The 21,341-nt window shown below is 65.5% G+C and overlaps 3 protein-coding genes and 1 non-coding gene across 38 annotated transcripts; 2 read left to right on the top strand and 2 right to left on the bottom strand.

Annotated features, from left to right (window-relative positions):
• Positions 1–2,487: 2,487 nt before the first annotated feature.
• On the bottom strand, positions 2,488–4,416 carry RPLP2 (ribosomal protein lateral stalk subunit P2). Of its 2 annotated transcripts, none has more exon segments than NM_001244866.1 (5): positions 2,488–2,601; positions 2,711–2,809; positions 3,335–3,383; positions 4,039–4,162; positions 4,356–4,416. In NM_001244866.1, coding segments are annotated over 4 exon segments (348 nt in total). In that variant the 5' UTR covers position 4,162; positions 4,356–4,416; the 3' UTR covers positions 2,488–2,524.
• Positions 3,173–3,305, bottom strand: LOC146405005 (small nucleolar RNA SNORA52). The gene has a single exon (XR_014839244.1). It is a non-coding gene; the product is annotated as a small nucleolar RNA SNORA52 (small nucleolar RNA).
• Positions 4,417–7,258: 2,842 nt separating the features above from the next.
• On the top strand, positions 7,259–13,019 carry PIDD1 (p53-induced death domain protein 1). 30 transcript variants are annotated; one of them, XR_014836668.1, is made up of 16 exons: positions 7,259–7,343; positions 8,034–8,413; positions 8,844–9,257; positions 9,563–9,772; positions 9,858–9,912; positions 10,077–10,278; positions 10,363–10,488; positions 10,615–10,794; positions 10,874–11,021; positions 11,116–11,234; positions 11,325–11,475; positions 11,556–11,679; positions 11,754–11,872; positions 11,955–12,068; positions 12,188–12,387; positions 12,623–13,019. XR_014836668.1 is itself a non-coding variant. In XM_085010375.1 (16 exons), the coding sequence occupies exons 2-16, from the start codon at positions 8,110–8,112 to the stop codon at positions 12,879–12,881; spliced, it is 2,721 nt and encodes a 906-aa protein (XP_084866501.1). In that variant the 5' UTR covers positions 7,259–7,343; positions 8,058–8,109; the 3' UTR covers positions 12,882–13,019. The 30 variants fall into 30 exon arrangements, 23 of the variants coding, with proteins under 23 accessions (XP_084866501.1, XP_084866497.1, XP_084866508.1 ...); XM_085010375.1 differs by having other exon boundaries at positions 8,058–8,413; positions 10,636–10,794; positions 11,116–11,251; XM_085010371.1 differs by having other exon boundaries at positions 8,058–8,413; positions 11,116–11,251.
• A 594-nt stretch (positions 13,020–13,613) lies between these two features.
• On the top strand, positions 13,614–21,037 carry SLC25A22 (solute carrier family 25 member 22). Of its 5 annotated transcripts, none has more exons than XM_085010401.1 (11): positions 13,614–13,652; positions 15,424–15,603; positions 16,580–16,707; positions 16,800–16,925; positions 17,110–17,165; positions 17,933–18,023; positions 18,595–18,713; positions 18,802–18,976; positions 19,056–19,210; positions 19,301–19,376; positions 19,455–21,037. In XM_085010401.1, exons 3-11 carry the CDS (start codon positions 16,688–16,690, stop codon positions 19,603–19,605), a joined length of 969 nt encoding a protein of 322 aa, XP_084866527.1. In that variant the 5' UTR covers positions 13,614–13,652; positions 15,424–15,603; positions 16,580–16,687; the 3' UTR covers positions 19,606–21,037. The 5 variants fall into 5 exon arrangements, with proteins under 5 accessions (XP_084866527.1, XP_084866528.1, XP_084866530.1 ...); XM_085010402.1 differs by having other exon boundaries at positions 15,424–15,686; XM_085010404.1 differs by having other exon boundaries at positions 15,424–15,718.
• The last annotated feature ends 304 nt before the right edge of the window (positions 21,038–21,341 follow it).

Genomic DNA, 21,341 nt, shown 5'->3' with positions numbered 1-21,341 from the left:
CCCAGCTCCTCCTCCGGCTGTGGGGTCTAGGAGGGGCCGACTCAGACCTTGCCCTTCCAGCACTAATGGCCCGGCAGCTGGAGGCCTCCCAGTGCTGTCACCCTCCCCACCGCATGTTCCTCCTGGACTGTGGGGCAGTCCTAGCCTCACTTGGATCCTTGGGCCAGCTCTGCGCCCTACCCCGCCCCCCAAGCAAGGGGCTTGTCTCCGCTGGGTTAGTGGGGAGCTGGTCTGTCTACCCAGCAGCGCACGTGCCACAGGAGGCTCAGGACCCAGCTGTGCCAGGGCTGCAGCTTGGGGCTGCCCCCCATCCAGGCCCAGAAACCAGAGCAGGACCTCCCCAGAACAGGGTGGTCTGAGGTCATGCCAGGCGGCACTCAGTCTCTGTGCTCTAAGCCACCCACACTTAGCACCCAGCGTGCCTGGTACGGGGACCAAGAGTGAACAAGATCAAGACAAACCGGGCCCTCCCTCGGGGCGGGGTGGGGCAGTGGGAGAGAAATCAGAGAAAGACCGAGTAGTGTTCCCGGTTGTCCTGGAAAGGGCACGGGGCCACCCCTGCAACCGGACCCAGGTGGGAGAACTGAGGAGAGGGGGGCTTGGGCCTGGGTGCTGGGAAAGGGGAAGGCAGGCCTGGCAAGGAATTTGACTTAGAATCCCCAGATGCTTTGGATGGAGGTGCTGTACAGTGGGAGCGGCCCGCCAAGGTGACTGAGCGCTTGGGAAGGCTGCTGGAGGCAGCAGGGAACAGGGGTGTTGACACAGTGGGGGTGGAGCAGATGCCCAAGGCCCCCCTCCAAGTCCAGGGAGTCACCAGGGAGCCTCGAGGAAGAGCCGGGTGGAGTTCCCATTGTGGCTCAGCGGTTAACAATCCGACTAGGAACAATGAGGTTGCAGTTCCATCCCTGGCTTTGCTCAGCGGGTTAAGGATCCGGCATTGCCGTGATCTGTGGCGTAGGTTGCAGATGCAGCTCGGATCCCGAGTGGCTGCGGCTCTGGCGTAGGCCGGTGGCTACAGCTCCAATTAGACCCCTAGCCTGGGAACCTCCACATGAGGTGGGAGCAGCCCTAGAAGAGGCAAAGACAAAAAAAAAAAAAAAAAAAAGGAGCCAGGAACCTAAGAAGACCCGCCCCTTACCCACTCAAGGAGAGGCCAGGGTCCCCTCCCTGCTTCCAGGGACTGCGAGGCCTGGGAGGGCAACGCTGTTCCAGTGGAGGACCTCTGCTCCAGTTTCTGTACCCTGGCTGAACTGTTTTGGGGACGTCCCTCCCTCCTGGGACTGTGTGCTCCGGAGCCAGGAACAGGGCAGCCCTTCCTGGAATCCTGGCTGGGGTGGGAGGACCTGCCCCCTCCTTTCACCCCATGAGAAACCCTGGTGTCTGATGACTGCCAGGCAGGGGTCATGCCTGTTATGGACAGGCACAGTGTCCTCTGGCCACACAAGACCCAAGGCAGAGATGCTGCCCTCTGCTGCTGGACCCTGGATCCACTCCTCTGCCCTAGCCTCGGACCACAGCCCCTTGCCAGCTGTGCTCCTGGCAGCCATAACCCCACTCAGACGGTTCCTCTTGCAGCCCACACTGCTAGGACCCCCACAGTGGTCCCCACCACCCCATCCTGCTCCCCACTCCTCTGGGAAACACAAGGGGCTTAGGCCTTCTTTCCCTCCATCCCATGACTCTTGCCCTGGAGCCTCTCCCCGAGAGAGCCCCCCTCCACCCCACTGTCCCGTAGACAAGTCCTTCAGTGCTGTGGCCTAACCCTCGGTACGTGTAACACCCTCCCCCCGCAGCCTTCAGAGAGGGCAAAGCTGAGCATCTACCGGGCAGCCTGGCACCCACTGGTCGGCAAGGGGCACAAGGCCCAGAAACCTGACAACAGCTGCAGGGCCAGAAAGATGCCCAGGCAGAGAACGGGAACAGGAGGGCCTCTGCCCCACATTCCAGGTCAAAGCCTGGCAGAAGGGGGATGGGCAGGCCTGCCCCAAGAGGACAGAGAGGGCTCGTGGTCAGACGTCACTGCCCGCAACCATTTCCACATCTGCCCAGCAAAGGTGCTGGCCCACCAGACAGCTGGGGACACTGAGGCTCAGAGGAGCTAAGCGACTGCCCCCAAGGTTAAAGTGGAACCAGGGCACAAACCTGAACAATCAGACCCCTAAGGCCAGGGACCCACACGCACATCTCTTGTGCTGCTGAAGACACTACCAGTCTCATGGGATCTGCTGGGCTTAGCTGGCTAGACCCGCTTCCCCCAGCCCCGCTTTTGGGGTTTTCCTGGGTATCCCCGCCAAAGGCCCCAGGACGCTAAGGAGCCAGGACCAGGACCGGAGGCAAGAGAGGGGCTCATGGCTTGGCCACCCTCAGGACCCACAGAACACGCCTCATACCAGACACTCCACTCCTGCTCCTTGAGGTCACCCACTCCACCGGTGACCAGCACACAGAGGCCACACCGAACCAAGTGCTCACGAACAGCTCAACAAGTACGTACAAAGGGTTTTTATTTGCAGGGAGCAGGACTCTAGTCAAACAAGCCGAAGCCCATGTCGTCGTCTGACTCCTCCGACTCCTCCTTCTTCTCTTCTTTCTTCTCCTCTGCTGTGGGGACGAAGAGCCCAGGGAGTGAGGCCCTCCCTGTGGTGCAGGCCACACCCCCACCAGAGACCCTGGCTCACGTGCAGCCTCAGCTGCCTGAGCCTCCACTTACCTGCAGCTGGGGCAGAACCTGCAGCAGGAGCTGCAGACCCTGGGGCAGCGGCGACAGCCACAGCCCCGCCAGAAGGTACGCTGGCCAGCTTGCCAATGCCTACGGAAACCAGAAAGGGCAAGTGAGAGCGGGGCAGCAGGTCCACAGTGCCCACCCTGGAGCTAAGGTGGACGACACCTTTATGACCAGGCAGATGGTCCACTGCTCCAGGGTCCAGATGCTCACCCCCAGCACTGAGCTCAGGGACAAGGCCATCTGCTGAGCTGGCTTCGCCCTGTCAGCTATCCAGAACAGGAACAGCTCCCCACCAGCTCCAGCCTGATGTCCCTATAAACCACATGCCTGGAAGAAGGCAGGGGCCTGTGATCACCCCCGGCACCCCCCATCTCCCAACGCCTCCCACCCAGGGAGAATGGGGAAGCTTGTTTACAGGGGCCCAGTGAGAACGAGCCCCCCTCTGCAGGGTGTCTAGAAGCGCCCAGGCATGAGCCACCAAACCCTGCTCACTCCTCTGGGTTAAGGCTTCTAGGGTGCTCTGGTCCACAAGCGAAACCTGGCAGGCACCAGGCTGGCCAGCAGGGATTAGGATGGACCGTGAAAACCGAAGCCTGGATGCAGCCTCACCCTGGGCAATGACGTCCTCGATGTTCTTCCCGTTCAACTCACTGATGACCTAGAGGAGATGACACCAAGGTTACCAGGAGCCCACAGTCGCACCCCCGCCAGCACCACCTACCCGCTCGACAGGCAACACACATGCTGCACATGGGAGCCTGCGCTGGCGGCCTCAAGCTTACTGCCGTGCAGGACCCGTGACCACAGAGACCTAGCCCCCGCTCTGTGAGATTCAGAGAATCTCCTGCACAGCTACAAAGACCGAGTCTGTCCCTTCCTTTGCCAATACAGATGTCCTCTCGACACACAGCAAGAAAGGTAACTTCAACTGCTAAAAGAAACGACACAGCGAAACTAGTGCTCCCTACGTGTCAAGAACTGGGTGAAACCAAAGAAAACTTAAGAAAGACTTAGCCACTTTCACTTAGAAAACAAAGCAAAACAAAAAAGCCGGACAGGAGCTTCAGTCATCTGGCCTCGGACCCCCACTGAACCGTGCTACCCGAGACGCTACTTCACCGAACCCTTGCTTCTCTCGGGCCGTAAAAATTCGCCCAAAGGACCCCAAAACCACACGGGCTGGCAGAGGCCTCCTAAAAACCGCGGGCACGTCAAACTACACTTTCCCAAGAAGAGCGAGTCGGGTAGCAGGGAAGCCCGGTTGTTTGAACACACAGGCGGCTGGGAGCTTCGGGCCCCAGCGTGGCCGCTACCTTGTTGAGCCGATCGTCGTCCGCCTCGATGCCCACGCTGTCCAGGATCTTCTTGATGTCCTTGGCGCTAGGAGAAGTATTGCCCCCGAGGGCGGCCAGCAGGTAGGAAGCGACGTAACGCATCCTGAAGCGCGAGGAGGGTGGCGGCGTTAGCCGGAGGCCTCCCGCCCCTGGCCCGCGCGCGGCCACGCTGACTCGGGCCGGAGACCTCGCCGAGGGCCGGTCCAAGCATTGCGCCGCGCCCCGCCTGACCTCCTCGGCGCTCTCAGCCCCAACCCGGCCCGCGACCCCCACCCGGTCCGCTCGCCCCAACTCACTCGGCGGCGGCAGAAAGGCCTCGCGCGTGCGACCTCGGCGGCGTCAGGGACAGAAAGGAAGACGCCGGCGCGGGGGGCGGGGGTAATCCACTACCCAGAAGCCCCCGGGAACTGCACGCCTCATCCTTTGAGGGCGCCTTCGAATGACGTCACTCGGAGCTCAACCAATGAGGACGCAGGAGGCGCCATTATCCTATCCTGTCCCGCGGTCGCCGCCACAGAGGCCAAGGGCAGTTCCCGGGCCGCCCTCATGTGTATGATGGGGAGGGAGTCTCCCAAATCCCTGGAGGTAGCGAGGAGAATCAGGGCGCAAGCTCGAAGTGCAGTATTTCTCCCTTCAGGGTTCCCAGAATGCCACGCGCCGCCTACATCTCCCAACATGCAGCGCGGCCTCCACGCCGGGACTCTCGGGGGGGGGGGGGGGGTAGCCGACGTGGCCAGAGAACTACTAGTCCCGTGGTGCACGGCTACCGGAAGGGCTGGTGGGACGCTGCCTGCGCGGGTCGCACGTGGCGCGGGCGTTGCGCTGCTCGTCTGGCCTGCCCCGCTTCCAGCTTTCCGGTGGCTCCCGGCCCCAGAGACTGGAACTCGCTGTCCGGCAGGGCCCCGTGATGGGACCAAACCGCTGCTCCCTCCAGTGTTATGGCGGGGGCCGCAGGCGAAGCTAGGAGGCCCTGCCACCGCCTCCCGGAGGAGCGGAGCCAGGAGTGCCCCCGCCCTCGTGCCCCTCCCCTGACCTAGCCTTGTTGTCTTGGAACTGAGCTCAGTTCCTCGACGCGGACTTAGCACATTTCACTCAATCATTCCTCCGTGTCAGGGACCTTGCTGCAGGCTGGCGTCAGTCCTGAGAGGGAGCAGGCGCGGCCTTGTTTCCGCGGAATTTAGATTCTAATTTCGCGGACACGCTAAGTAAAGGAGGCAGTCCTAGGCTGAGATAGAACTTGAGGAAGAGGCGGTAACAGGGGGCTGAAGGACGAGAAGAGTCGACGCTGCGAAGATCTGGGGCGAGCATCAGGCCACAGCGCGCGCGGGGGGGGGGGGGGGGAGGTGTCCGATGCAAACGCCCTAAAGGGGTCGGAGATGGGTTCAGAGGCAGCAGCCAGTCCGAGTAGGCTCTGACAAGGAGAACCCTCGAGTGTAACGCATCACACCCGGGTTGTTACTGCGAGTCACACAGTACCCGCATTATATAGACAGGAGATCACTCCCAGAAAGGTTTTCTTGCTCAAGGTCATCCAGCTACGATCTAGCGGGGAAACCATATTGCAATCCCACAGGGAAGTGGTGTGGCGTGATTGTTTTTACTTATTTTTTCTTGGAAAAATAATACATAACAATTAGTGTGTGTTTTTTTTGGCTTTTTTAGGGCCGTACCTCGGGGGCATATGGAGGTTCCCAGGCTAGGGTTCGAACCGGAGCTACATCTGCTGGCCCATGTCACAGCCGCAGCAATGCCAGATCGAGCCACGTCTGCAACCTACACCGCAGTTCACAGCAACGCCGCATCCTTAACCCAATGAGCGAGGCCAGGGATCGAACCCACAACCTCATGGTTCCTAGTTGGATTCGATTCCACTGAGCCACGACGGGAACTCCAAAACTTAGTATTTTAATCATACAATTTGGTAGCACCAGGTACATTCACATTATTTTGCAGTTATCACCACCATCCATTTCCAGAACTTTTTTCTCCTGTCAAACTGAACTTCATAGCCATTAAACAATAATTCCTCATTCCCCTTCCCCAGCCCCTGGCACCCACCCTTTTACTTTTGGTCTCTACATATTTGACTGCCCTAGGGACTTCATGTAAGTGGAATCACACAGTATTTGTCCTTTTGTGTATCGTTTATTCTATTTAGCATAAGGCCCTCAAGGTTTGTCCACATTGTAACAGGTGTCAGGATTTCGTTCCTTTTTAAGGCTGTGATTTTTTTTTTAAGAGCAGAATCTGCGACATATGGAAGTTCCGAGACCAGGGGTTGAATCGGAGCTACAGCTGCAGACCTACACCAGAGCTCACAGCAACACAGGATCTTTAACCCACTGAGCGAGGCCAGGGATTGCACCTGAGTCCTCAGGGCTACTAGTCGCGTTCATTACCACTGAGCCATGAGGGGAACTCCTGTGATTGGATTTAAAAAAAAAAAGTTCTTCTGGCAGCTATGGCAAAACAATGGGGCATGGGAGCTGGGGAGAGTGGAGGCCTGGTGGGGGAACTGCCATCCCAATGGGAGTGATGGTGGTGGCTGGGCAGTGGGGGAGGAAAGCAGAGGCACAGTGTCATTTGGAGCAGCACAGGCAGAAGCAGGTTTGTCCATGTATTCGTCCACAGGCACCTGCTTTGCCAGTTGAGGAAGCACTGGTGGGGAAGGTTCCCGCGAGAGTCAGACCAGGTTTGAGGTCCTTGGCTTGGGTGTTCACCAGCTAGTGGCCTCGGGCAGCATCTGATCGTTCAGCGCCTCCTTCACCTCCCTTGTGGGATGCAGAGGACAGAAGGACGCAGCCCGTGAGGAAGCCCTCGGCGGGGGCCCCCACCCAAAGCAGTGTCTTCAGAGCTGAGACGTGGGCTCTGCAGGGCTTGAGAGGCGACCGTTGGGGCTGGCCGGGGGCAGACTCAGAGCTCTGTCTTCTGTCAGGAGATGGGTGTGGGCCGCCAGCTGCGATCAGCCCCCAATATCCCCGGCCCGCCCTCCTCCGAGGTTGCACCAGCTCTTTTTAACACGGCGCGGAAAACGCACGGCCCGTAGCAGAGCGGGCGAGAACTTCTGAAAGGGCGGGTTTGGTGGCGCAAGGCGGGCTTTCCCGCGGGAAGGCTGGACGGCACGGACGCACGCGGACCGGCAGGAAGCTGAGTGTAGCCGAGCGGCAACCGGTAGGGGGCAGGCCGGGCGGAGGGGCCCGGAGACCTCTGCTCGCCGACCCCTGCCGGGCGCAAGGCGCGCGCCGGACGCGGTGGGGCCCGGAAACGCGCCGCCTGGAGCGCAGGTATCGCGCGGCCCGCGGGCGCGGCGTGGGGAGGGCGGCGCGGGGAGGGCGCTCCCCCGCCCGGACCCGCCCCGAGCGGCGGGGGCCGCGCCTGCGCCGTGCGACGCGGTCCCCTGCCGACCCAGCTGGCAGCCGAAGTGGCGGCAGAGCCCTCCTCCAGGGGCCAGGAAGTGGGGTCCCGTCCCCAGGACCCCCCTCCCGCTCCTGGCTCCTACCCAGGGCCCCGGTCAACCCGGCCCTTGCCTGGGCACCGCCCCCACGTGGTGGATGTGTGCCGGGCGCTCCGGTCAAAACCGAGGAACGGGAAGGTTGGAGGTGGGGCTGGACCCAGGGCTCTGCGCCCAGAGGCTGAGGAAGAGGGATGGGGGCTGGTTAGGATCTGACCCCTCTAGGAGGCCCTTGTCTAAGTTTCCAGGTTGGGGCAGGAAGCCTCACTTCTCCCCCTCCCTCAAGCACATCCCCGGCCCCTGTGCACACGGAGGTCTGAGCCTGGCCCTGTACCCCAGCGACTGCCGCCGGCTGCTGCCTGCTGCCGTCCCAGCCCTGGACAGGCCCATTCCCCGCCCCATTTCAGCAATGATCTGTCCAGCCTAGGCTCCCGGCTCAAGGCCAGAATCCCTCCAGCCAGAATCCCCTCTTCTCTGGCTGGGAGAAGGCCCAGCTCCCTCCTACCCATCCCCCCCCCCACAGCCTCCCTGGGTCCTGCCTGCGCAGGCCTGCCTGGCGAGCTGGGACATGTCTGGCCCCCGAGGACAACCGGTTTGCGATGGCTGCAGTGGTGGAGGAGCAGGAGCCAGAGCCGTCTGCTGCAGAAGATGCTGCAAGAGATGCTACGGATGCTGTGGCCGTGGGGCCGGGGACGCTCCCTCTCCTGGCCGGGAACCGGCTGAGCCTGGACCTGTACCCCAGGGGCTGCCACCGGCTGCTGCACCTGTGTGCCCAGCAGGTCCCTCAGCTCCTGGAGGTGGAGTTCCTGCAGCTGAGTGGCCACGAAGACCCTCGGCTGCTGGAGGCCACCCTGGCCCAGCTGCCCTCGAGCCTGCCTCACCTCCGCTCCTTGGTTGTCAAAGGTGAGCCGCACCCGGTGTCAGCTCTGTCACAGCCCCATCTCTGGCTCCTGCCTCTGCATCTCAGTCCCCAAAGGCAAACCGGGTCCCAGCCCCGTCACTGTTCTCTGCATGGCTCTACCCACCCTTTCTCTTCCAGCTGCTCCTAGACCCAGCAGCTGCCTAGTGGGGGGTCTCCGGCCGGTCCCAGGGTGGGTATTTTTCCTGGGGCAGGTCATGGGTGACGGCTGTCAGCTGAGATGAGCCCGCCTTGTCTGTTCCTGCCTCCTCCATCTGCTGGTGTCTCTCTAGCATCTAGGTTTGTCTGTCCCTGTCTTGGCGGACTCGGGATGGAGGGCTGCGTGTCCGTGCACCTGTTGCCCTGGGTGATGGGGCTGAGATGGGCCCCAGGGCCCCTGGCTCTGAGGGCCGTGTCTGCCTTTCCCCGTCCCAGGCGGGCAACATCGGGACGCTCAGGGCGCCTGCCTCCGCGGCTCCCTGGCCACACTGCCTGCTGGCCTGAATGGCCTAGTCCGCTTGGCCCACCTGGATCTGAGCTTCAACAGCCTGGAGACGTTGCCGGCCTGTGTCCCGCAGATGTGTGGCCTGGGGGCCCTTCTGCTCTCTCATAACTGCCTCTCAGAGCTGCCTGAGGCCTTGGGGGCCCTCTGCGCCCTCACCTTCCTCGCTGTAACCCACAACCGCCTGCAAACGCTGCCCACGGCCCTGGGGTCCCTGTCCACCCTGCAGCGCCTCGACCTCTCTGAGAACCTTCTAGACACTCTGCCCCCTGAGATTGGAGGCCTGAGCAGCCTTGCTGAGCTCAATCTGGCCTCCAACCGGCTGCAGAGCCTCCCTGCCTCCCTTGGTGAGTTGTAGCCTCCGTTCCCTGGGCCTATGGAGAGTGCCCATCGGCTGTTGCAGGCCTGCTCTCTCCTGACGCCCCTTTCTGCTCCGCGGGGCCCTGCGCACGCGGGCTTGCCAACTCCCGGCCCTTGCTTGCCCCCCACTTCCCGGCCTTCGAGGCTCCCAGCGCCGGCCTGCCGAGCCTGCTAGTCCTGCCGCAGGGCAGGGACTGAAAGGGCTTCTGCAGGAGGCCCCGGCATGCGCGGCCTGGCCTGGCGCTCCGGCCCCGACCCTCCTCCGCGGCCCTAAGCCGGTGCCTGTCCGCAGCGGGGCTGCGCTCCTTGCAGCTCCTTGTCCTGCACAGCAACCTCCTGGCTTCAGTGCCTGCTGGCCTGGCCCGCCTCCCGCTGCTCACCCGCCTGGACCTGAGGGACAACCAGCTCCGGGACGTGCCACCCGAGCTGCTCGACGCCCCCTTTGTGCGCCTGCAAGGAAATCCTCTGAGTGGGAGCCCCCCCACCCCCCGCAGTCCCCCAGGTAGGCCCGTTGGTGGGGAGGGGGCCCACCACAGACAGAATGCGGGTGTCATCACTGTCCTGACGGGTGGTCTGTCTTTCCACAGGGACACCCGTGGTCCCCAAAATGCCCAGTCTGTTGTTGAGCTCAGACCTGGACAGGTAATGATGTGGGGGATACGTGGGGCTGAAGAAGCATCCGTCCAGCCTGTCACCCTGTCCATGCTGTATGCCTGGCTCACGCCTTGAAGGCCTCCTAGAGCTGCCACACTCAGACGTCCGAGCCCCTTCCCGTCTGACCCGATGCCCACCCCGTCTTCCCGCAGCTTTGCCGTGACCCCCCTGGGCTGCTCGGTGACCCTGACCTGCGGTGTCCGCCTGCGTTTCCCTGCTGGTGCCACCGCGACTCCTGTTACCGTCCGCTATCGGCTGTGGCTGCCGGAGCCACGCCTTGTCCCCCTAGGTCCCCACGACTCTCTGCTCAGTGGCGTCCTGGAGCTGCAGCCCCACGGGGTGGCCTTCCAGCAGGCAGGAGCAGGGCGGGGGGGCGGGGGGCAGATGAGGAGGAGGACCCAGGCCCAGCCCCAGGCTCACACCGCCCTCGCTTGGCAGGAGGTGGGTCTGTGGCTGCTCTTTGTGCCTCCGCGGGCACGGCGTTGCCGGGAGGTGGTGGTCAGGACCCTGAGTGACAACAGCTGGAGTGACCTGGAAACCCACCTGGAGGAAGAGGCGCCCAAGGTGAAGGCGGTGCAGCGGGAGCTCTGCCCTGGCCCCACCGTCCCACTGCCCCCACCCTGTCCCTCTGACCCCGCCCCCATGCCTAGCGCGGCCCTGACCCTGTCCGCCTGACCCCTCCATGCCCAGCGGCTCTGGGCTCACTGCCAGGTGCCTCACTTCTCCTGGTTCCTCGTGGTTTCGCGCCCTGTGTCTGACGCCTGCCTCGTGCCACCAGAGGGGACATTGCTGTGCTCCTCAGGACATCCTGGGGTCAAGGTCACATTCCCCCCTGGGGCCACGGAGGAGCCCCGTCATGTCCGCATGCAGGTACAGGCAGGGCAGCTGCCGAGGGCGGCAGGTGGTGCTCTGGCACAGAGGTGACCGTCCGGATGGCCCGTCTGCACAGGTGGTGCGCGTGGGCAGCAGAGAACTGCCGGCCCTGCTGCGGGAGCCTGAGGCAGCCGCCAGCCCCCTGCTGTGCCTCTCACAGAGCGGCCCCCTGAGCTTTCTCCGGCCAGTCACCGTGCAGCTGCCTCTGCCCCCTGGCATCACAGGTGAGAGGCAGTGCACGGCGGACTCGTGGCCACCCGGTGGGGGGGCTGCATTCAGAAGGGGAGGCCTCAGCCTGCGGCCCCCTCCCGCCCCCAGGCCTGAGCCTGGACCGCTCCTGCCTGCACCTGCTGCACCGGGCCCCGCCCGCAGCCACCTGGGATGACATCACGGCGCAGGTGGCGCTGGAGCTCACCCACCTGTACGCTCGCTTCCAGGTCACACGCTTCTCCTGGTCAGTGCGCGCTCTGCTTCCTCGGTCCCCCCACCCCTTCCGCGCGGCCCCGCTCACCATCCCCGCTTCCCAGGTACTGGCTCTGGTACACCACCAAGGCCTGCGTGGGGGGCCTGGCGCGGAAGGCCTGGGAGCGGCTGCGGCTGCACCGCGTCAACCTCATTGCGCTGCAGAGGCGCCGGGACCCCGAGCAGGTCTTGTTGCAGTGCCTGCCTCGCCACAAGGTGGGCGTGGGGGTCCGGAGGTTTGGGCTGGCCGGGCGGGGTTGCCAGGCCTTGGGCTCCCAGCCAGTGGGTACCCCCAGGTGGATGCCACCCTGCGGCGGCTGCTGGAGCGGTACCGCGGCCCCGAGCCCTCGGACACCGTGGAGGTGTTTGAGGGTGAGAAGTTCTTCGCCGCCTTCGAGAGGGGCATCGCTGTGGATGCCGGTATGCCCCCTGCGCCTGGAGGAGGGGCCTGGGGTCTGCCCCGGGGTCCCCGCTGAGCCCGTCCCCTCCCCCAGACCGCCCAGACTGCGTGGAGGGCAGGGTGTGTTTCGTCTTCTACTCGCACCTGAAAAACCTGAAGGAGGTGTACGTGACCACCGCCCTGGACCGGCGCGCTCAGGCCGTGCGGGGCCAGGTGGGCCGGTGGGCCAGCCCCCCCCCGCCCCCGGGCTGCCCGGGCAGAGGCCGGGGCCCTAAACCCCTGCTTCCGACCACAGGTGTCCTTCTACCGGGGAGAGGTGCCAGCGGAGGTGCCCGAGGAGGCGGAGGCTGCCCGGCAGAGGAGGGGGGCAGACGCCCTGTGGATGGCCACGCTGCCCATCAAGCTGCCGGTGGGGCGGGCTGGGGGGGTGGGTGGTGTGTACAAAGGGGGCACGGGGCAGCCAGGGGTGCAGGGGGGGAGCCGGGGGCCCAGGGGCTGGGGCTCACTGCCACCGACTCCTCCCCACAGAGACTGCGGGGCTCTGAGGAGCCAGCGCAGGGGCCTGGCCTCTCCCTGGCCCCTCTGAACCTGGGCGATGCTGAGACCGGCTTCCTGACCCAGAGTAACCTGCTGAATGTGGCCGGACGCCTGGGCCCGGACTGGCCGGCCGTGGCCCTGCACCTGGGCGTGCCCTACCGCCAGCTGCAGCGCATCCGCCACGAGTTCCGGTGAGTCCTTTTGAGCATCCCGCTTGCTGCAGGCCTGGTCTGGCTGCCGGGAGGGCCCTCCTGGAGGAGGCTGAAGTTCCTTCTGGGGGGCGGGGCAGGGCAAACAGGTAGGAAAGGAGGTCTGGCCACCCCTGGCCCAGGAAGCAGGGAACGCACCCCGGGAGGGTGAGCCCGACCCTGGGCCTGGTGAGCCGCCCTGCTCTGGTCCCTCCCTCACCCTCCCCCGTCCCTCTAGGGACGACCTGGATGGGCAGATCCGTCATATGCTCTTCTCCTGGGCCGAGCGCCAGGCGGGGCAGCCAGGAGCTGTGGGGCTCCTAGTGCAGGCCCTGGAGCAGAGTGACCGGCGAGACGTGGCAGAAGAAGTGCGGGCTGTTTTGGAGCTTGGCCGCCGCAAGTACCAGGAGGGCATCCGTCGCACAAGCCTAGCCCCTGGGGACCTCGCTCTGCGTGGCCCTTCATCATCGCCATCCCCGGAGCCGGCTCAGGCCTAGAAGCCACGATTTTGGGCTGGTCCCTGATGTGTCCCCCCACCCCCGGCCAGTGGTTAGGCTCCACTTTCAAGCCTTCCCTGCGTTTGGGGACAGTGGCCCCTCTGGGTAACAAACACGCACTGTCTGGCTGCTGTCTCAGAGCTCAGTGTGTTTGGTGGCGGGAGAGCAGGGGGAGGCCTGGAATCGGATCCCTGGCTCCTGCTGGGAGGGGCCCTGTGTGCAGACTTGCTTCTGCTCCTTGTCATGTGCCTCCTCTGGGTCCCCATCTTGTCTGGGAGGGAGAGGAGCCCAGCTACACTGTCACGGCTGCAGCGCCGATGGATGCAAAGTCCCCTGTGCGCGGAACGGTCCATCTGCCCCGTGGGCGGCCGCGGGGGAGTGGCGATGCTAGTGGTGAGGCGGCTTGGGCAGTGCGCTCTGCTCCCGGCACGTACTGCGTGGCCCAGGACCGCCCCTCCCCCTAGGACTCCTTGTCCCAGCACACCCCGCCTTCCGCTGGCCCGGGTCCCCGAGTCCCCGGTCTACGCAGGTGCGCGAGGCCCGACGACCAAGGAAGACCCTTAGGGACCGGGAGCGCGGGCTGGCGCCGTGCAGTGGCCCGCTGGGCGCAGTGGCCGCGGCGGCCAGGAGGGGGCGCCGCAGCCCGCGTGCCCGCCGAGGGCCGGGGGCGGAGCGCGCGGCGCCGAGCGGACGCGCCTCCGCTTTTAGGTGCAGCCGGGCGCGCGGCACGGCGGGGAGGCGAGCGCGGCGGCGGAGGCGGCAGAGCGCGCGGTGAGTGCCCGCGGGGCAGCGCCCTTCCCCGCGCCCACCGGAGCGTAGCCCGGCTGCGGGGGCGGAAGGCGCCACGGCGGCCGCGGGAGGTGACGTCTGCCTGCGCAAGGCAGCTCCTGCGGGGCCGGCGCCGGCGGATGCTCCGACCCGCTGCCGCCCCAGTGTGGGAGGCCGTGCTCGGCCCCGAGCGGTGCCGGGCGCGCTCCCCGCTCACACGTGTCCCCGCGGGGTGGGAGACTCAGGCGGGTGCCCAAGGAAGAGAAGCCAGGCCGTGGGGGGGGGGCACACACGTGGCCCCTGCGGGACGTATGTGGACACGTGCGTGGCTGGAGTCGCCATCGCCTGGCGGGGGACTGCGTGGCCGTCCGGGCCCCGTCTGGATCCCCTCCAGCGGCACTGGGAGCTGAACCGGCCTCCGAGCGGAGCCCTGACCCCCTCGTCCCGCGCCCCCTTTGTCTGCGAGTTGGGGCCCCTGCAGCCTGCGGGACCGAAAGCGCCTCCCCGAGGGGCCGGGGCCGGGGGAGACGGAACGGGGAGCAAATGGCCAGTCCCAGACTCTGAGCCTCACTCCCACCGCCCTTCGTGGGGGCTGGGGAGCTCAGGCGTTTCGCTCGCGGAGATTTCATCTCTGGGGGCCTGGAGGTAGCAGCGTCGTCCTGTGGGTGGTCTCTGAGCTGCGCTGCCCACAGCCTTGTCCTCCAGCGCAGTTGAGCCGGCTGGCACACAGGGAGGGCTGACAGCTCTGGGGCCTCAGGCCGGGCTGGGGCGGCTGTGTTTCTATGGCAACGTGGGGGTGCCAGGGGAGGGCCCTCCCAGCTGTCCCTTGCCCTGGAGGTGGGAACCACTGAGTGAGGGCAGAAAAAGGAGGGCTCAGGGTCCAGAGGACCCCTTGCCCCCCCCCCCCCGCCCCCCACAGAATCCCCTCTCCCCCCCACTATCCTCAGCTCTGCGGCTGGTCTCCCCCTCTCCAGCTTGCAGAGCTAGATGGAGGGTCTTCAGGCCTGCCAGTCTTCCTGGAACAGCTGCTTCCCTTCCCACCTTGGAGAGTCTCTCAGACTTCCCGCACCCCCGACAGGAGCAGGCTCTCACTCAGTCCCCAGAGGGCGGGCTGTAGACCCTGCCCCCAAGGCCCTGGGACAGCAGAGTGAGTCAGCTGTGGCCAGTCTACACCTGGAGGGTGGGGGGTGGGGTAGGGCAAGAGGTTCAGGTTGAAGTGCAAAGGTCAGACTCCTCTGCAGGCTGGGGCCCAGAGGAGCAGGTCCCTGGCCCTGAGGCCCTGGATGGGGTGGGGGGCAGCTTCGCAGGGCAGAGGGCTCTGGGAGTGCCGGTGCCCAGGCCATCTGGATCTGCCAGGTGAACAGGCCTTTGGGGAGCAGTCAGTGGCTTCTGAGACCCAGCCACCTCTTCCCCGGCCTTTTCAGAAGACATGCTCCAGCGTGAGCTTTCCCCGAAACACACTGCCCCCCGCAGCACACAGTCCCCACAGAGCCACCTCCACCCCACGGCAGCAGCTTTCTCTTGCCTGCACACAGAGAGAGCCCTATTCTTGGGGTCCCTGGGCCCCAGACAGATCAAGCCTGCAGACTGCAAACAGAAACCCATGGGGCAGCTAGGGACTTGGGGGCCGGGGGCTGGGGTCCCTGTGAACAGGCTGAGTGGCTTGGCTAGGTCGGCCCGAGTCAGACCCATAGGCCCAAGGGGGCTCGGAGGCCAGTCCCTGCCTCCCAGAAGCTGTCGTACCCCTTCTTATCCCTTCTCCCATCGTTGCCAGGAGGCTCATCCCGCCCAAAGTGAAAGAGAAAGTCACCCCCCTCCCCAGGCCCGCCCCTCCCCGCCCCGCAGCCAATCCCCACAGCCGGCACCTCCCTCGGCCGCTGGTTCGCCTCCTGGAGCCCGCAGGCTGTAGTCTCCGAGGAGGAGCCGAGGAGGAGCCGGTCCTGTGCATCTAGGGGTGAGCGGGACCAGGTGGGCCTGGGGGCAGCGGCCGGCAGGGCTGGCGAAGAGGCGGGGGCAGCCTGGCCCAGGAGAGCTGAGGTGAAGGTCACCAGTCCTAGGACGGATGGCAGGTGTGAGCCAGCCGTGTGACCCTGGGTGGCAGCGCCTCGGGTGCAAGCTGGTGACAGCTGGCCTCTGAAGGGGCCAGAGTGGGGGAAGGCCCCCCCCAGCTCTCTCTCTCTGGCTGTGCCCCCATAGGAGGCCCCTGAGGCTGACTGGTTTCCCAACCGTGTGTGTGTGTGTGTGTGTGTGTGTGTGTGTGTGTGTGTGTGTGTGTGAGAGAGAGAGAGCGCGCGCGAGTGTGTCCGGGAGTGAGAGGGGAGGGGTAGCGAGGACGGTGAGCGCGGGGCTGGGTGCGGTTGAGCTGTGCTTCTTCCAGGGAAGGGGACGGGCTGGGCTCCAGCGTGGAATTGCCAATGGGGGGGCACTCGTTGGCGCCATCCACCTGGGCAGCTGTGAGATGAGCCCAGGTCGGGGTCCTGGGGCACCTTCACCCCCATCCTGAAGAAGGCAGGCGCCCCCTGCCTCTGCTCTAGGAGTGGGGGGGGTCGTCCCAGCCCAGTTCGGGGGTCCAGGCGCCCCAACTGGCACGCCGGCCCCGCCCCCGCTCTGCCTCCCTGCAGGCGCCTGGCCCTTTAAGGGCTCCGTGTGCACGTGAGCCCAAGCGGGGGCCGGTGCGGGGCCAGCTGGGAGGACGCCGAGGTGGGGGGCCTTGTGGGGGAACCGGTGGCCCCGGGGATGGGGGCCAGGCGGCAGGCGCCACACTGCACCCCCAGGGCACTCGGGTGGCCCCAGCCCGGGCGGTTGGGTGAGGGGCTTGGTGCTCCTGCGGCAGAGCTGGGGACCGAGGCTCTGGGGGAAGCTTAATCCCCTGCTCTGCCTCCGGCCGCCGCCCGCCCCCCGCTGATTCCGGGCCCCCCTCCCCCTCCTAGGACGCCGAGTTGGTTTTGAAATTGCCCTGAAAGCCGAGGGCCGCCCTCCTCCTCCACCTCCGCTGTCTGGCGTCCACCTCGGCTCCTACCTGGGTGCTCCCGAGTTAAATGGCTGAGAAGCAGATCAGGTCGGAGCACAGCGCTGCCTCTGGTCCCCGCCCCGCCCCCGCCCTCCCCGCGCCCCGAGGAGGCCGTCCTGACACCCCCTCTGCCCACGCAGCCTGCCAGCCAAGCTCATCAACGGCGGCATCGCCGGGCTGATCGGGGTCACCTGCGTGTTCCCCATCGACCTGGCCAAGACGAGGCTGCAGAACCAGCAGAATGGGCAGCGCATGTACACCAGCATGTGAGGCTGCGGGGGGCCAGGGGCCTGGGGCTCTTCTGAGCCCTTTCCTGGGTCCTCCCCTCCCGCTAAACCAAAGGAGAAGCTGGGGGGAGGGGGCGAGGGGCAGGTGCCTGCGGAGGGGGGAGGCGGCGGCGAGGAGCTCCTACCTGCCAGGCTGGTCCCCGACCCCCTTCTTTGGCGGTAGGTCCGACTGCCTCATCAAGACTATCCGCTCAGAGGGCTACTTCGGGATGTACCGAGGTGAGGCTTGTGTGGGTGAGGCCCGGGATGGGGTAGCAGCCTTCTGCAGCCCCAGCGGGGTCCTACGTTAGCAGCTGGGGACAGCAGGGCGGCAAGGTGGCGTGCCTGGACCTGGTGTGGAAGCGTGGACGTGTCCCCGGGAGGCTGCGCCTGTCCGGGGGGCATCGCCTGGAGCTGGATCTCTGGAGAGTGGCGGTTCCCAGCCCGCCCCCAGCATCACCCCCACCCCGCACTGGCCCCTGGCCCTCAGCCCGGCAGGGCACTGTGTTTCCACCAGCTGTAGCCCCTCCCCTGCCTCCGGGACAGGCGGGACTCTGTGTGCCAGGAGACTGTGAGGGGACAAGAGGTCTTCCTGTAAAGCAGCTTAAAATCCATCTCCAAGCCTGGATTTGCCCAGATGCTGTGCAGCCCTGAGGCCTCCGTGCTGAGAGGGGCTCGCCCCCACCTCCCCCGAAGCTGACCCACCTCAGGTCAAGCTTGTCCTTAACCCAGAGCCCCCGGAGGAAGCCCCTTCTGTGCCCGAGGGGGCTCGCTTGGGGTTGGGGGGGCTCCCGCTGGAATCAGACTGTCATTGGGAGGCTGAGCACAGAGTCTGCAGGAGGAGGCCCTGCCCGCATCCCTCCCCCGTCCCTCCGGCGGGCACAAATGTGGGTGAGAGGGCAGGAGGAGGCAGCCAAGGAGCGCCTGGGGTAGGGCTTTGCCAGCTGGGAGGCAGGTGCTGGCAGAGGCCTCTCCATCCCCGGCCACTGACCTCACGCGCGACACAGGAGCTGCTGTGAACCTCACCCTCGTCACCCCCGAGAAGGCCATCAAGCTGGCAGCCAACGACTTCTTCCGGCATCAGCTCTCCAAGGACGGGTGAGGGGCCGGGCTGGCTGCTGGGGGCCGGGGTCAAGAGGGGAGGGGTCTGTGCCTCCAGACAAAGGATGGAAGCTGTGTCCTGCAATGGCCCCTCACCTTGGCCTTGCGGGGGCCGCTGCGCCTCCTCCTCCAGCCCCGCCCTCTGGCCTCCCTGTGTCTCCTGCTGGGGCGAGAGTGGAACAGGTGTTAAGTCAGTGGTGCTCGGACCCAGGGTCCCGGGCCCCACCTCTGCCTGCTGCCCCTTGTAGGTTGGGGTTTAAGGGACGTTGACCAGTCTCTCCGGTCACTCCAGGGTGGGACTGGAAGGCTAGTAGTCCCTCGGAGCCCTTGAACCCCCAGCTCCATTTCTCTTTGCTCAAGAATGGCCCTCGCCACACCGACTGTAGTGGACAAAATAAAAATCATTAAAAAATAGAATGGCCCACGGCCCTGCCCAGGCCCTGCCCGTGAGCCGTCTGTCTGCCCGGCTCGGTGTCTGTTGCTGGAGAAGCTGGAGGGGTGTCTGAGGCTGGGGGTTCTGCACCCCCAGAGCCGCTCACCCCCGGCGGCCCCACCTTCTCCCGTCCAGGCAGAAGCTGACGTTGTTGAAGGAGATGCTGGCGGGCTGCGGCGCGGGCACCTGCCAGGTGATTGTGACCACCCCCATGGAGATGCTGAAGATCCAGCTCCAGGACGCAGGCCGCATCGGTGAGGGCGGGGGCCGGGGCCGGGGCGGCCAGACCCCACCCCCCGCCTGTGCTGAGGGCGAGCCAGCAGGCTGTCCCTTTCTCCCCAGCCGCCCAGAAAAAGATCCTGGCTGCCCATGCTCGGCTCTCGGCCCAGGGGGCTGCCCAGCCCTCGGTGGAAGCGCCAGCCACCCCTCGACCCACGGCCACCCAGCTGACCCGGGACCTGCTGCGGAGCCGAGGAATCGCGGGCCTCTACAAGGGCCTGGGGGCCACGCTGCTCAGGTGGGGGGGCGGGGAGGGCCGGGAGGCCCGCCTGCCCTGTGTCCCCGCCCTGCGTCACGTCCCCGCCGTCCTTCCGCAGGGACGTCCCCTTCTCCATCGTCTACTTCCCACTCTTCGCCAACCTGGACCAGCTGGGCCGGCCAGCGTCCGGGGAGAAGTCTCCTTTCTATGTGTCCTTCCTGGCCGGCTGTGTGGCCGGAAGCGCGGCCGCCGTGGCCGTCAACCCCTGTGACGGTCAGTGCCTGGACCCCGGGCTGGGGCTGGGGGCTGAGGGGCGGGGCCGGAGGCGAGGACCCCACGCTGACCCCGCCCCCCGCCCCGCAGTGGTCAAGACCCGGCTCCAGTCGCTCCAGCGCGGCGCCAATGAGGACACCTACTCGGGGATCCTGGACTGTGCCAGGTGCGCGAGGCCCTGAGGGGGCCGGGCGGGGAGGGGGCGGCCCAGCCCTGCAGCTCTGACCCCCCCCTCTCCCCGCAGGAAGATCTTACGGCACGAGGGCCCCTCGGCCTTCCTGAAGGGCGCTTACTGCCGCGCCCTGGTCATCGCCCCGCTGTTCGGCATCGCTCAGGTGGTCTACTTCCTGGGCATCGCCGAGACCCTGCTGGGGCTGCAGCGCAGCCAGCCCTGAGCCCAGCGGCCGCCCTCCACCCTCCAGCCGCGAGGGACCAGAGTGGGGCCAGAGCCAGGCGGCGCTCCCAGGATGCAGCAGGAGGCTCTCCCCACGCGGCCGGGGGTGGGGCGGGCGAGAGCAAGGGGAGCAGAGTCCACTCGGTGTTGCACACATAGGCCGGGCAGGGTCCTGCCTGCCGACCGCTGGGATCAACGTCTTAGTTGTGTAGAAAACGCAAACATCCGTACATTCCGGGTGCCAGCCTCGCCCCACCTCCGCTCCAGCCTGGATTCCCTCAGCGACAGAGCTGGTCTCTGGGCTGGGGGTCTCCAGGCTGGACTGGGCGAGCTGGACCCTACCCTCCAGTCTACCAGCTCCCGTCCCCGAGGCTTGGCCCCTAGTCCACAGAGGGGACCGTGCACAAACCTATTTATTAACTTGACGAGCACAAGTGGCTCTGTCCATTCCTCTGTCTGTCCGTCCAGCCTCCCCTGCTGCTGTTCTTGCCTCGGCCAGCCTTACAGGAGCTTTGGGCTCTCCTGCGGCGCCCCTCCCCCCCGATACTGAGCCAGGAATCCTAGGCTGGGGGTCACCTCGAGTTCTGACTCCCAGGACAGGTCCACCACCCCCACTGTGGGACCCAGCATCCCTCCTGATGGGCCCCTCTGCCCCCCGCGGCTAGGGGCCCCGAGCATGTGAGGTCTGCGTGTGTGTATGAATGTTGCGGGGAGCAGCTGGAGGCAACGCTCAGCTGGCCTGGCCCACCAGGGAGGGGGCTCTGGGGAGCTGCTGCCCTCCCACGAGGCCAGGCAGAGAGAGTGTGCGTGTGGGTGTGTACACACAGCCTAGGCTCCCCACTGACCCCGTCCAGGAAGTCATTGCTGCAGCCCGGCCTCTCCTGCTGCACCTTTGGCAGACACCCCCCCCCCAATCCAGGGCTGGGCATGGGGGAGGGCAGTCACGAGGACCAGTATGGAGCCTGAGGGCATTTGCTCTGCTCGCAGGGGCACCAGGAGCTGTCCCTTCAGTCTCCCCAGGGCCCACTCTGCTCTCTGGGCCTCTGCACAAGGCCCCCGACCACACTTAGTAAAACTCTGCCCTCCCAGCCCCCACCCCCCCTTGATGTTGTGAGTCGAGGCAGGCTCCCTGCCCTGCCCCGCCCCCAGCCACGTGATCGTGTTGGTGATTGATGCTGACGTGCTGGTGCTGTGTCCCCCACCCGGGCCCCTCTTCAGTGGCCCCTTCCTGGAGACACTACCTGGGGCTCAGGCCTGGGCCCCCAGTTCACGGTTGTTCCTGGGAGCTGCTCTCCCGCTACATCTGTACCTTGGAAGCTGCCGCTGCTGCTTACAGAATTCTATTTTTTCTTTCGAAGAGTTTTAAGAAGTTGTAACTTTTTGTGTCTGGTCATGTAAGGAGATAAATAAATATTCTACGTAGATGCCTCTAATCTGAGACTTTGTTTGGGGTGAGGAAGGGACAGGCAGCCCCCTCTTCCAGTAACTGGGTGTCCCCCCGCCCCAGGTCGTCTGCCGCCCACGGATCCGCCCTTGGGCCTGGAACGAGTCTTCCGGACTCCCTCGCGATCTGGGCTGGGGGTGTGGGGAAGCCAGGCTCAGCTGCTCACCTTCCTGACCCTGAGCCGCCCTTGGGATCAAAAGTGGTGCTGGAAGGAGTTGCGGTTGTGGTTAGGCGGTTAATGAACCCGGCTAGCATCCGTGAGGACGCGGGTTCGATCCCTGGCCCGGCTCAGT

Source organism: Sus scrofa, chromosome 2, assembly GCF_054392235.1.
Source record: "Sus scrofa isolate SSC_HxYL_T2T_F1_AM1 chromosome 2, Sscrofa_HxYL_maternal_Yorkshire_Landrace_v2.0, whole genome shotgun sequence".
Taxonomy (NCBI): Eukaryota; Metazoa; Chordata; class Mammalia; order Artiodactyla; family Suidae; genus Sus; species Sus scrofa.
This window is presented reverse-complemented; position numbering and strand designations above follow the sequence as displayed.